The sequence below is a fragment of the Cololabis saira genome, chromosome 17, assembly GCF_033807715.1.
Source record: "Cololabis saira isolate AMF1-May2022 chromosome 17, fColSai1.1, whole genome shotgun sequence".
In the NCBI taxonomy this organism is placed as follows: domain Eukaryota; kingdom Metazoa; phylum Chordata; class Actinopteri; order Beloniformes; family Belonidae; genus Cololabis; species Cololabis saira.
This window is the reverse complement of record NC_084603.1, coordinates 13,324,288-13,338,927: the sequence shown is the minus strand read 5'-3', so window position 1 is coordinate 13,338,927 and position 14,640 is coordinate 13,324,288. Positions and strand designations below refer to the sequence as shown.

Sequence of the window (14,640 nt, the reverse complement as noted above, 5' to 3'; positions counted from 1 at the left end):
TTATACAGAGAGATATTGTTTCTGAACCTGCAGCAGTTTTCTATTGGAATGATTTATATAATGAGATAGATTGGAAAAACACACGGGTCTCGTCAAGAAAATGTATTATTACAGACAAAGTAAGAGAGGTTACTTTTAAAATACTTCATATATGCTATCCAGTCAAGACCAATCTCTTTTCTTTTTGTGGTAATGTGGATGAAACAATATCTTACTTATTCTGGAATTGCACATATACTCATGTTCTCTGGATTGACCTTAATAATTTTATAAATGCTAAAGTTGATTCTTCCTTTAAGTTGAGCATTCAACATGTACTATTTGGTGTATCAAAAAATGATATGACAAGCCTAGAAAAAGTATATTTAATCAACCTTTTCTTAATTATTGCTAAATAGAGCACAAACCCCAAAGCGGTTAAAACAAGAAGCTTATGTGAAAAATATGATGATATTTCCTAATCTTTTGTTTTTATTTATTTTTCCTCCTTAAAGCTCATCCTTCTATTTTATTTTGATATATAATTTACTTACTAATATAAAAAAAAAGAGTCAATCCCTACTTTTCTCCCAAAAATTAAAAAAACTAAGGCAATTTTTAATATGTGGCTGCAGAGACACCTCTCCATCTTTGGGAGCGTATTATTATCAAAGACTCAAGGTGTATCTAGGTTTGTATATCCTGCCCTATCACTTTTTCTTAATGAGGCAATCTGTAAGAAAATCAATCGATTATTTATCAGTTTTGTTTGGAAGAACAGACACCACAACTTAAAGAAAGAAATCCTTGAGTTAGAGAGAGCAGAAGGCGGTTTGGAAATTTTGAATTCTTTTCATTTAAATTCCACCTTTAAAGTTAAATGGCTTAAAAGATGTTTGGAAGTACCAGTGTCGCTATGGAACTTCATTCCACACAATATATTTAAGAATGTTGGAGGCTTAGAGTTTCATATGAGCTGCAACTTTACAATTTCTAAATTACCACTAAAACTTTCAAAGTTTTATCAACAGACTTTACTCTCCTGGAAATTATGTTATGTCCACAACTTTTCTCCACAAAAAGAAATATACCCGGGGGGCAAGTCCCCTGTTTTCTTAGTGTGCTGCATTTGCCCTGCTATAAAAGGTAATCCACCAGAAATAATACCTATGACCCAGTAGGAACACAACCTATATGGACTACCTGGTCAATTTTTTGCTGGAAATTCAATATGGGCACCTTAATATTGGCCACTTATCAAAACATAGCTTGGTGATAACTTTTGAACCAAATGGGCTAGAAATGCAAACTTGGTGTCTGTTTCATGGTTTCAGAGCATGAGAAAACCATTGGAATACTTATTTTTATGATTGGGTGTATCTGGACCTTTAATTTGCATATTTCCAACACGGACACCCCTGAAAAGGAGCTTTTCTATGGATTTTTATAGTGACAGCTAACTGTTATGGCAAATAATCTGCTTTTTAAGCAATGTGAACTTGAATTTGGTCAGTTTGAGCTTTCATTTCTATGTTGTCAATGTCAATATGGCTGCAGTCATAATAAATAATGTATGGTATTACGGGCAAAATGGGTCTATACAAAACCACTCACTGCAGCTGGCTCTGCAGAGCTGAAGTCAATGCTCCACCTCCACTCATCCAGCCCACACCATGAGTCTGGTTTAAGGCTGTGTAACCCGCGATGCAGAGATGGTAGTCAAGGTCATGGCAGCAGTGGAGACTAACCCGTTTACAGTGACAACACCATCCATAATCAACATATCTACGGGACAGTGTGCTGATTGTACAGTCAAGGATGACTTGATCCGTGTCAAAGAACTGGGTCTGAAGGCATTGTGTGAGTCACTGTCCAGTGATCAGAAAAAGACAAGTATAATGAAGCTCAACACTTTCCACACGCAAAACACCAAATCCAAAAAGTGTAAGGGAAAATCTTCAGCACCTGGCAAGAGCAATGAAATAACTGCCCTCCTGCGCATGACCCAAATCATAGCCAGTGGTGGAGAACTCAACATCGTTGACTTTATAGGCAACCACGAGTGCAGTGACTTCCCCCCTTGCCTCTTCCAGGAAGATGGCAGGATGCGAACAGGTACCAAGGCACGCCTTGTGAATGTCCTGAAAGAAGAGACCAATGTTGCATGCGTCCCTGACCTGCCTAAAGAACACCGAAAAACAGCAGTAGTTGTTGATGCCATGTATGCCATACGCCATTGGTCTTTCCTGAAAGCTGAAAGGTTTGGAACAATCGCTGGGCGATACCATAGTCTGCTACTGAATGATGTGCCTGCCGGCACAGAGATTATTCACTTCTGCTGTGACCGGTACAGTGGACCAAGTCTTAAGACACCTGAGCAAGAGTACAGATATGCTCGACCAAAACCTGCCAAAGAATATCAGGTCAGCAAGCATTACACAGCTTTAGGGACCTTTAGGGTCCGGAGCCGGGTCCGACACCAGCCCTGGTCCAACTGGACCCTGAAAGTCGTGATTCTTCTTCAGAGCGTCTAGAAACCTGGTTTTCTGCAGGTTCTAATAAACATGGGCTTTAAAACTTCTATTAAAGCAACAATTCTACTTCCTGTTAGTGCATGTAAACGTACTGAGTGTGTACTACATACTGCATACTACATACTGCATACTACATACTGCATACTACATATTGCATACTACATACTGCATACTACATACTGCATACTACATACTGCATACTACATACTGCATACTGCATACTACATACCTATACTACGTACTGCATCTTACATACCGCATATTACATATTGCATACTACATACTGCATACTACATACTGCATACTACATACTGGATACTGCATACTACATACTACATACTGCATACTGCATACTGCATATTGCATACTACATACTGCATACTACATACTACATACTACATACTGCATACTGCATACTACATACCGTATACTACATACTGCATACTACATACTACATACTGCACACTGCATACTACATACCGTATACTACATATTGCATACTACATACCGTATACTACATACTGCATACTACAAACTGCATACTACATACCGCATACTACATACTGCATACTACATACTGCATACTACGTACTGCATCTTACATACCGCATATTACATATTGCATACTACATACTGCATACTACATACTACATACTGCATACTACATACCTATACTACGTACTGCATCTTACATACCGCATATCACATATTGCATACTACATACTGCATACTACATACTGCATACTACATACCGTATACTACATACTACATACTGCATACTACATACCGTATACTACATACTGCATACTACATATTGCATACTACATACCGTATACTACATACTGCATACTACATACTGCATACTACATACCGTATACTACATACTGCATACTTCATACGACATACCACATACTGCATACTACATACCGTATACTACGTACTGCATCTTACATACTGCATATTACATATTGCATACTACATACTGCATACTTCATACCATAGACTACATACTGTATACTACATACCGTATACTACATACTGCATACTATATACCGTATACTACATACTGCATACTATATACCGTATACTACATACCGTACACTACATACAATATGTAGTATGCAGTATGTAGTATGCAGTATGTAGTATGCAGTATGTAGTATGTAGTATGCAGTATGTAGTATGCAGTATGTAGTATGCAGTATGTAGTATGCAGTATGTAGTACATACTGCAGTATGTAGTACACACTCAGTACGTTTACATGCACTAACAGGAAGTAGAATTGTTGCTTTAATAGAAGTTTTAAAGCCCATGTTTATTAGAACCTGCAGAAAACCAGGTTTCTAGACGCTCTGAAGAAGAATCACGACTTTCAGGGTCCAGTAAGGAGTTATTTTGTGCCTTATTTTATTGTAATTTATATGTTTTCTTATATTTTTATATTTGTATTATCCAATTGTAAATATCTACACTGAGAAAGATTTTATTTTATATACAAAATGAATCTCTGTATTCCTGCAGTTTTTCAATAAAGTTTGGAAAAAAAGGTGTCAATCCCTACTGGTCTTTCTCTCCTGATCAGAAGTCACTATCAGTATCAAGAAAGGCTGAGAATAAAACCCCTGCTAATCATAAATGGACTTGATATATTGGATTTAAAGTGCAACAACAAACATATACGTAATACATTTCATGAAAAGAAAAGGAAAATAACTCCTGGAGGGAAGGCATTCTGGGATAACATCTTTATGGACACTGAGTGGAAGAAGGCCTGGACATTGCATTATAAGTATTGTATCTCCAATAAAATAAAAGAGGTTCCCATTAAAATTATCCACACTATATATCCCACAAATGTATATTTTTCTAAATTCTTAAATATTGAAAACAACTGCACTTTTTGCAACTTGGAACTAGAAACCATCACTCATTTATATGCTGTAACAATGCACCTTTCATTAACCATGTCTACCTCATACTGCTGCACCTTTCACTTTTTTTTAATTGTATATATGTTAATAAGAGCTACATTTGTCTATTTACTGTACAGTGAGCGAAATAACCGGACTCAAATTCCCGGTCTTGTTTGACCTGACTTGGCCAATAAACCTGATTCTGACTAGTTTGCATAATATGTAAATAAATAATTCTCATAAAAGAAATAAATTGGTTGTTTTTCATCAATTAATCCGTCTTGTTTTCTATTGTATATTTATAATTGGACTTAATTGGGAGTAATCAATCACTGTGAAATAATAATAATAATAATAATAACAATATTAATAATAATAATGATGATGATGATGATGATGATGATGATGATGATTATAATAATAATAATAATAATAATAATAATAATAATAATAATAATAATAATAATAATAATAATAATAATAATAATAATAATAATAATAATAATAATAATAATAACCACAATCATATGTTGTAACAATGCACCTTTCAATAACCATATCTACCTCATACTGCTGCACCTTTCACTTTTTTTTAATTGTATATATGTTAATAAGAGCTACATTTGTCTATTTAATGTTTGTAACTATTTAAATGTGGGTTCAGTGAGCGAAACAACCGACAACAAATTCCCTGTCTGGCAGGTTCAAACTTGGCCAATAAAGCTGCTTCTTCTTCTTGAGTGTGTCTTTTATTTTGAAAAACACCGGAAGTACCGCCGGATGTTGTATTTCAGAAGCTCAGCTTCTCAGCTGGAACAGAAAAGATAAACCACATGCTGAACTGAGCTGAATACCTCCTTTTTTGTTTAAAGTAAACATCAAACCGTGAGCCTTGTTACTAATGTAATGTTTGCTTTGTTTGATATTTAAGGTGTTTTTCTGGCTGTAAAGTCGTTTTTAGAAGAGCTAGCAGTGAGAGGGCTAACACTGCATCTGGCAGCAGGACCAAACAAACTAAAAACTAAAAAGTATCACACAGAAGATGGTCCTTTTAAGTATCTAACTGAACATTTAATTACGTTTTATTTTACTGCTACGGAGTCATGGTGGTGAAGAAGAAAACTGCTAAAGTAGAGGCTGTGGAACTGGACGAGGACAAACTGCGCATGCTCATAGGTGAGGAGACAACACGTGTGTTTAGTGACATGGAATAAATATTACTGCTGCAGGTTATTATGGAATTAATGAATGAATAAATACTTTATTACAGACATGGGTGTAGATCCCGGGGGGGGGAAAATTGAACAAATGTATTTTCAGACTTAAAGGTTGAATATGTAGAATATTTATTAAAAATATATTTCTAAAAAAATTATACATCCACTGTGCGTTTTGAGGTGTACAGAATGAAAGCAATGGATCCTTTTTTTTTTTTTTTTAGAACTGTTTACCACCATAACTGTGTTAAAACAGGATCAGTTAGCAACAACTTGTTTAGGGCTCCATATTTCATCCATATATCAATTGATCGTGCATAAAGTAGTCCCGTAGGATAAAAGTGAGATGGTGAGAAGAATTTGAGATGAGTAGACACTACATGCCCAAAACCCTTAAAATTATAATTTACGAATATAACAGTTAAGTAAGCAGTGACACACACTGTTGGCTGTTTAGGACAAATAAACAAGAAAGATAAGCACAATAAATGATTCCCTGTGCAGTATTTTTTGGCGAGCCTTTACCAATGTATGGCATGGTATGAGTTGCATATTGACAAAAAATTTAAAATTAAAATCACGTTGGTGTCCCCCCCAATCCTGACATCGGATCTGCACCCCTGATTACAGACTCAAAAGGTTCCATATAAAATACATAAAAATGACAGGTCACACCTTAAAATACATGCAAACACCTGTTCCAGTGTTTCCATAGTCCAGATGTGTACCTTGTTTCACTCTGTTTGTTTGTTTTTGTTTTATTTACGATCCCCATTAGTATTAGCCACAGCATTAGCTATTCTCCCTGGGGTCCGACATACACACAAATTAACACTTAATACATAACAGACATACATTATACATGACAAACTAGTTTACTAGTTTAGTTTATTTCGGTCATGTCATCACAAAAAAAAAGAATAAAAATGACAACAAGAAAACGAATACACTGTTCAAAGAAAACATTACAAAAAAATTCCAATATACAAATACCATGTAGACCGAAAAAGGTGTAGGCTGAAGCAAAGCTTATTATTTGCCTACCCTCAAAAAGATTAAAGTAATGAGATGAAAGCAAGAAGTAAGAGAAAAGACTGACAGTAAAACAAATTGCCTCCACGGGGATAACAAAAATTCCTCAAGAAATAAAAAAAAATTAAAAAATAAAGGTGCAGTCTACGTGTTACCTTCATCCTTAAAAAATCAAATCACTAATTAAATAAATACCCAAATCAACATAGTAAGCATCACCACTCATTAATTTGATATAAAGAAATCATCCTTCTTTTCTATGTTTGTAATGTAAATAAGGTTAAGGTTCTACATAATTTCAAATCCCTATCTAATTTATTCCATACATCCACCGCTGCCACTGTAGTGCATCTCAAACAAAACAATAATGGACACAACTCCCTCAGTCACAATCAATACAAAGGAGAACTAAATCACCATCATTCTCAGACATAAATACATAGAAATGAAATAAAAAAAAAACACCTTCATAACCAATACCTGCCTGAAATGACCATATCTTAGAATTCTTTGACCATTTTTCACCTTTATTATGATAGGGTTTGCACTACCTATAATTCTATTCAACCTTCACTTTGTTCCTTCTAAATGTCAAATCATAATTCATTAAATTTTAAAAGATATTGTTTCAACTGAAACTTAAACCAATCTTTGCTACCTGCATGAGAGTGCTACCATTTGATGTTAGTGAGTGCAGTTATTAGACAATTTTCTGACTCATGGAGTCGACACATAAATTTAAACATAAAATTCCTCAGCAGAGCATGGAAGGTGGGGACATAACAATTAACAAATAAAGTGCTTGCACTTGTTCATCTTGGAAGCTTAAGGAGGATCCTGAACGCATCATTATATGCTACCTGCAACTTCTTTAGCTTGGCTGTGGTTTAATTACACCAAAGGTGAGCTGTGTAGATAAATAGATTTACCTTAACATCAGCTGTGCACATATGGAATCTACGAGCAGCATATTGGCCTGAGCATAGAGCTGACAGCACTGACGCTGGATGTCTTCATCATCACAAAGATCCTAATTTTTGATGTGACCCAAATACCGTACTCTCTTAACAACATCTAAGGGGCGGTCAGACAGATGGCAAGCCGTTTTAATATTTAACAGCTAGACTGGATATGTGTTGCAGATATCCGCAATTCCATTCTTCCTAGTCAAAAAGAGCATTTCAGATATCTACATTTACATTCTTCCTGTCCACAATTGTCATTTCAGATATCAATATATGTCAATATATGTCATTTCTATTGATGCCTCTTGTTTTTGCACTATCCCCTTTGCTGCTGTAAACTGCAAATTTCCCCTCTGTGGAACTATTAAAGGATTATCTTATCTTATCTTGTCTTAACAACGTCATTCTGGACAAATGACGTCACTTTTGCCTTTCATGTGTATGGGGTTTTTGATTAGAGATATCTACAATTCAGTTGCAGATATCTGCAATGTGAATTACGGATATCTGCAACTGAATTACGACTAACTGTAATTCCAGTTTCAGATGTCTACAATTTAATTCTGACTAGTCATAATTCCAGTTCAAGATATCTTTAATTCCCCTCAATTCAAGATATCTACATCGTCCTTTTAATTAAGTTTTGACTAGTCAGAACGAAGTTGTAGATATCTTAAACTGGAATTATGACTAGCCAAAATGACGTTGTAGATATCTCAAACTGGAATTACGGATAGTCATAATTTAACTGTAGATATCCGTAATCAAGTTATAGATATCTTGAAATGAATTTTAATTAGAGACATTTCAAATTGGAGATATCTTTAACTTCCATTCTGCCTAGTCAAAATGTTATTACAGATATCTTGAATTAGAGTTTTGACTAGTCAAAATGACTTTATAGATATCTTGAATGACAATTCTGACAGGTCACAATGTAATTACGACTAGTCAAAATGCAGTTGTAGATATCTGCAATGTTAATTCCGGATAGTCAAACTTAGCCATTAAATGTTAAAACGGCTTGCCATAGGTTATATTTATGACAACATGCATGTCAGTCTGAGCTGTCTGACTTACTGATACTAGTCATGTGTGGCTCAATACTGAAATATCAATACTTCAGATACCAGATCTGTTTGCTCTAAAATCAATTCTCAAATGAAAATATTGATACTTGTGGTAATCTATATCATTAACAGGAATACGATGGAAAGTAACTAAACTATTCAGATTCTGTCTAAATGACATGCTGTTTTTTTCATTTTTATAGAAATTCTTATTTTTGTTTATTCATTTTAATGGTTTTAATATTTTACTTAGGATCTTTTTTTAGTGATAAACATCTTTTTAAAACGCTGGTTTTTCTGTTATAACAGCTCAGGCTGTATTGTGAATGAGGCGGCTACCTCAGTATACTTCTGACTTTAAAATAAATAGCTAAATAAGTGACTTTGATATCCTTAAACTATCTAAAATACACCAATTTTTTTTTAAATGTACCGCTACATTAGATGTATTTGCACAATGTATCCATATCGAATCAGTATTGCTGATACCAGCCTGAATTTCACTCAATATCGGATTGGAAAGGAAATTGTTGGTATTGAACATCACTATTTGAAACCTGTTTAGTTTTTTTCTTTTATATCACCCTCACATTAGCTTCAGGTGTCTATTGCTGGCAAGGATGAACCAATCAGAGAATAGGACTCTTACATCCTCCACTTTTTATTGGTGTATTTGTGGAAGACGACTGATTAAAGATGTGAAAGTATTTTTCTTATTTAGTTACAACTGAACGATATTCTCAGTTATTGTGAACGAGTCGAGACTGTTTTGTTTCACTTTATATGTTTTATCACGCGCCTTAAAACCCGGTGCGTGTGATGTATGAAAATAGACCCGTTCATTGATAATGCGCTCTATCTTGTATTCTTAAACAATCTAAAATACACTGACTTTTTTAGTTTTACGGGGTACATTAGGTGTGTTTGCACAATGTATCGGTACCGATTCGGTATCGCCGATTCCAGGCTGATTTTTACTCAATATTGGATCGGAAAGGAAAATCGGAGGTATTGAACATCACTAACTGATACTATTGATTTTAATGGCCTGACTTTTCCCAGCATCCCTCTCCATCGATGGAGAAGATGAAGCCCGGCAGGTCGCTCAGACCCTGCGGTCGTGTTTACAGCTGACGGATCCCGTCCAGCAGATCCAGCTTGTTAAGAAGGTTTGTGCATTCATACCACCTCTATGTCTTAGACATTGTTTGATTCAATTAAAAATAATACATCGTTTGCATTTCTCGAGAGAAAAACTATCTAAAATTCATCCTGATGTTGACCCTACTTGTGTAAGATGTCACCTGGAGCCTCTCTTGGGCATATGTTTTGGGAATGCACGTCTTTGACAACATTTTGGAAGAATATTTTCGATGCCTTCTCGACCTTTTGTCATATAATTATTGAACCCAATCCTATGACTGCTATATTTGGAGTTCCCACGGATGATGCACCAGTTGCCTCTCCTCAAGCCAATTTTATTGCATTTTCTTCTCTCATAGCAAACCCCCAACATTCACGGAATGGGTCAAAGATGTGATATCTTTTATACCTTTTAGAAAAGCTCGGATATGGGCCGCTCGGTGGCGCAGTGGGTTAAGCAGCGGCTCATATACTGAGGCTACTAGTCCTCCTCCTGCAGCGGTCGCAGGTTCGAATCCCGGCCTGCGCACCTTTGCTGCGTGTCGTCCCCATTCTCTCTCTCTCTACCCCTTTCCAGTCTGTATCTTCAATAAAGGGCCACTAGAGCCCAAAAAATCTTTAAAAAAAAAAAAAAAAAAAAAAAAAAAGCTCGGATAGAACAGATTCAAATCTCGCCAAAAATGTATAAAGGCTTGGTCCCCTTTCTTAGAATTCGTCCTCACGCTGTCTTTCCATGATGTAGCTTAGCATTTATTTTTGTGTTACTTGGATGTGTGGAAACCCTCAATTGTACTACTAACTGACAGATGCTTGGACTAATGTGTAACCCTTAACCATTCACGTGTTGGTCATCTATTTACCGTATTTTCACAACCATACGACGCACCGTACGAAAAGGTGCAGTCTCAGTTATGTGTGCCATTACTGTATTTAACACACACACACACGGCGCACCGTACGAAAAGGCGCCGTCTCAGTTATGTGTGCCATTACTGTATTTAACACACACACACACGGCGCACCGTACGAAAAGGCGCCGTCTCAGTTATGTGTGCCATTACTGTATTTAACACACACACACACGGCGCACCGTACGGAAAGGCGCCGTCTACACACACACATTGCGCGCCGCCTTACAACAACACACACACAAGCATACAAGTGTGCGTATTTAAAAATAGAGCGGGAGTAAAACTAGTAAAACTGAGTTTGATAGTGCTTTATTTAAGTCTTTACAAAGTACTAACATTTTTTAAATCACCAACGAATAATCAAAAATTAAAACAAGCACATTACCAGTAATCGTCATTAATCAAACCCATCGAAATCCTCATCCTCCGTTTCAGAATTTGAATAGTGACCGTCGAAACACTCCTCCCACTCGTTCTTTGGTCGATGATCCACTGCTTTCCAAGTTTTTCTTCCAAGTCGGGCCACCTCGCCTTATGTCCGCGGAAACTCAGCTTTTTCCCCTGTCGGAGTTGGTTTTCCAGCTTCCTCCACTTGCGAACAGTCAATTCATTAATCTTAAATTCTCTCGCGGCTGCTCGATTTCCATGTTCCTCCGCATAACTTATAGCCTTCAGTTTAAACTGTGCTTCATACGCGTTTCTTTGCCATTTTCAGGGTTGTTAAGACAACAATGTTCTGCATAAAGCACATACCTGTTCTTTTATACACGACCATACTTCCCCCTTTAACGTTCTCATGGTGGTCTCTACATTAACGTTCTCATGGTTGTCTCAACTACGTCCGCCTTACAATAACAACACACATAGGGCGCACTGCGCTATATGGCGCGCCGCACATTTTGAAAAAAAAATATAAGATATATATATATATATATATATATATATATATATATATATATATATATATATATATATATATATATATATATATATATATATATATATATAAGATGTGCGCCTTATGGTCGTGAAAATACGGTATTTATTTTATTGTTGTTATTATTTTATTTATGTATTTATTTTATTTTATCTTTATTTCCTTGTTTATATATTCTATTTTATTGCTATTATCTTCTTTGTATGTGGGAACCGGGGAGGGTGGGATATATGTGGGGTTGTTTCTTGTCTTAAAAATATTGAAAAATCTTATAAATAAAGTTTTTTATATATATATATATATATATATATATATATATATATATTAGGGGTGTGCAAACAAGGGTACCTCACAATTCGATTTCGATTATTGGAGCTTCGATTCTTCGATTATTGTGATTTTTAATGCTTTTTTCCATACAAGATTGATTTTGTCTTCATCTGTGGCTACATTTGTAAATAAATAGCCAATCAATTAACTCAGTTCCTCTAACAACACTCATTAAGTAAATAAGGTTTTTTGAACATTTGACATGTATTTTTCAAAGACACAAAATAATTTATTTTATGACTATGTAAACATTTGCTCTTTGACTTACTTAACTTTGACCAGGGAAAGCTGCACTTGCATGAGAGCGCCCTCTATTGGCGGAAAACACTGAAAACGGTCAAGCCCTGGATTTAATGAGTTCATTAATTCAAGTAAACAAGATATGTACTTCCATCAAATGTATTTAGTGTAAACATATCTGCCAAATTTCAAGTGAACAATAAGAAATGTGCATTCTGGAAAATGAAATGATTCAGCAGCTTATTCAGTCTGGAATCTGAATAGGATAACTTAAAAAAAAAAAAAAAAAAAAAAAAAATTAATTAATCGATTCCAAATCGTCACGTGACGCATCGCGATGCATCGACACATCGATGAATTGCACCCACCTATAATATATATATATATATATATATATATATATGTATATATATATATATATATATATATATATATATATATATATATATAAAAAAAAAGAAGATTTGTGCTCATAAGGTCACTCAGTCCTCAGATGAAACACACATTTCCTACCTGTAATGGATATTTTTTATCTGTGCTGAATCAGGCAGGATCCCAGTTGGAGGCACTGAGCGAGGAGCAGCTCGGCAGCGCTCTGGAAGCCTCTCTGGACGCGCTGGCGTTGGTTTACACCAGCCTGAGAGCCAAGAACCCGCTACGCCGAGCCATCGCCAGGTACCTGCACCCAGCACAGCCAGAGGTGTATAGTAACGAAGTAGAAGTACTTCGTTACTATACTTAAGTAGTTTTTTGGAGGATTTGTACTTTACTTGCGTTTTTTTTTTAATCAGGGCTTTTACTTTTACTTCACTACATTTAAAAGTTAAAAAATATACTTTTACTTCGTTACTTTGACATTTGCCACATCGTTACTTGTTACAAATTTAAAAGACAGTTTATTTTTGGTGTTGCATTCTATACCACATTTCATTCAGTAAAATAAAAAAACAAGTTAAGGATCATTTTTGTTTGTTGCTTCTTTTCATGCGTACTATAAAATACTTGTTCTTTTACTTTTGATACTTGAGTATATTTTTTCACAAGATACTTTTGATACTTAAGTACATTTAATGTGAGCTACTTTAAGACTTTTACTCAAGTCATTTTCTTGGGTGACTAACTTTTACCAAAATCTTTTTCAGTTATGGTATTTCTACTTTTACCTAGTTTCTTTTTTCAAGTACTTTATACGTTGTCATAATCAAACAGAACCCGTGCGAAACGTGAAGTTTAAATTTACTTTTTATTTAAACGAGGCTTCGAGGCCGAGGAAATTCCTTGATTTTTGTAATCGAGGTTCAAGGAATTGTTGCATTAACCATTTTCAGCAGTTGATGCATTTCCTGTGGTCTGTTATGAATGAAGTGTCTGGTTATGAGAGTTGCACATCGCTGGATAAGGTTTTGGTTTGTTTGTTTTTAACTCTGTCTCATGGTAATTAAAGAGTATGATGGTGTATTTACAGTATTCTCAGATTAATAACAAGTCTGTGTATTGATCTCTTTAGCGCCTTAAATTCAGTCCCTGCGTGGCTTCAGGAGCGAACCGTCGTCAGTTTGTCCTCCTGCTTGTCCGACTGCATGTCCAGCTCGTCTCCAGAACGGTATCCCCACGTAGTCGACACCGTCTCCACCTGTCTGGACGGCTTCCCTCTCGGTGAGTTTCCACATTTTAGGTTTTTATCATCACTGCAGATGATCAGCAGATCTTCCCGTCTGCTTGAAACTCATGCAAATAACTGCTTTTTTGCACAAATCTTTCTCCCCAGGTGAGAGATGTATCAGCAAACTGCTGCCTGAAGGTTAGCCCACTTCACTCTGTTCAACTCTAATGGGAGAATTTCTAAGATTGCAATATTTATTTCTAAACTATTTTCAGCCTCACAAAAGCCTCTTCTCCTTTTTTTCTAGTGTTAAAGTTTTTTCATACGGTTTTACGTGAATATCTGCACCAGAACAGGTACGGAGACATTAAATACCTCCTTTTTTATATGTATGAAGCTTTTTAAATCTGATTCTTAAATATTTAAATAGGTAACTGGAAAGTTTTTCTCTTTTTAATGTTTTGGTCTGACTTAATTTCTTTTTTCTAATTTGAATAAAGCTGATTTGATCATGAAGTCACAAGTGTAGACAAACGCTGCATGTACTCTCTCGAAACACGACGTGGCTGCACCTTAATTTGCGAATTATTTTTTGTGGAACAAGAAATTAGTAGCTATTTTAAATATCTTACATGTTTCAGCGATTTCTTTCGCCTTCATCAGTCTCTTTTTTTCTTATGAAGGCAAAAGGAATTGCCGAAACATGTAAGGTATTAAAAAAAAAAAAAAAAATGTCTTGTCCGACAAAAAGAATTAACAAATTAA

At 35.5% G+C, this 14,640-nt stretch overlaps 1 protein-coding gene across 2 annotated transcripts in view; it reads left to right on the top strand.

Annotated features, from left to right (window-relative positions):
- Positions 1 to 5,249: 5,249 nt before the first annotated feature.
- thada (THADA armadillo repeat containing) overlaps positions 5,250 to 14,640 on the top strand; it is a 154,561-nt gene continuing 145,170 nt past the window's right edge. For both annotated transcript variants that reach the window (XM_061745696.1, XM_061745695.1), the window contains exons 1-6: positions 5,250 to 5,603; positions 9,774 to 9,880; positions 12,820 to 12,947; positions 13,780 to 13,928; positions 14,041 to 14,073; positions 14,183 to 14,231. In XM_061745696.1, coding sequence (XP_061601680.1) covers positions 5,531 to 5,603; positions 9,774 to 9,880; positions 12,820 to 12,947; positions 13,780 to 13,928; positions 14,041 to 14,073; positions 14,183 to 14,231 — 539 coding nt within the window. In that variant the 5' untranslated portion in view covers positions 5,250 to 5,530. The remainder of the gene's footprint in view (positions 5,604 to 9,773; positions 9,881 to 12,819; positions 12,948 to 13,779; positions 13,929 to 14,040; positions 14,074 to 14,182; positions 14,232 to 14,640) is intronic.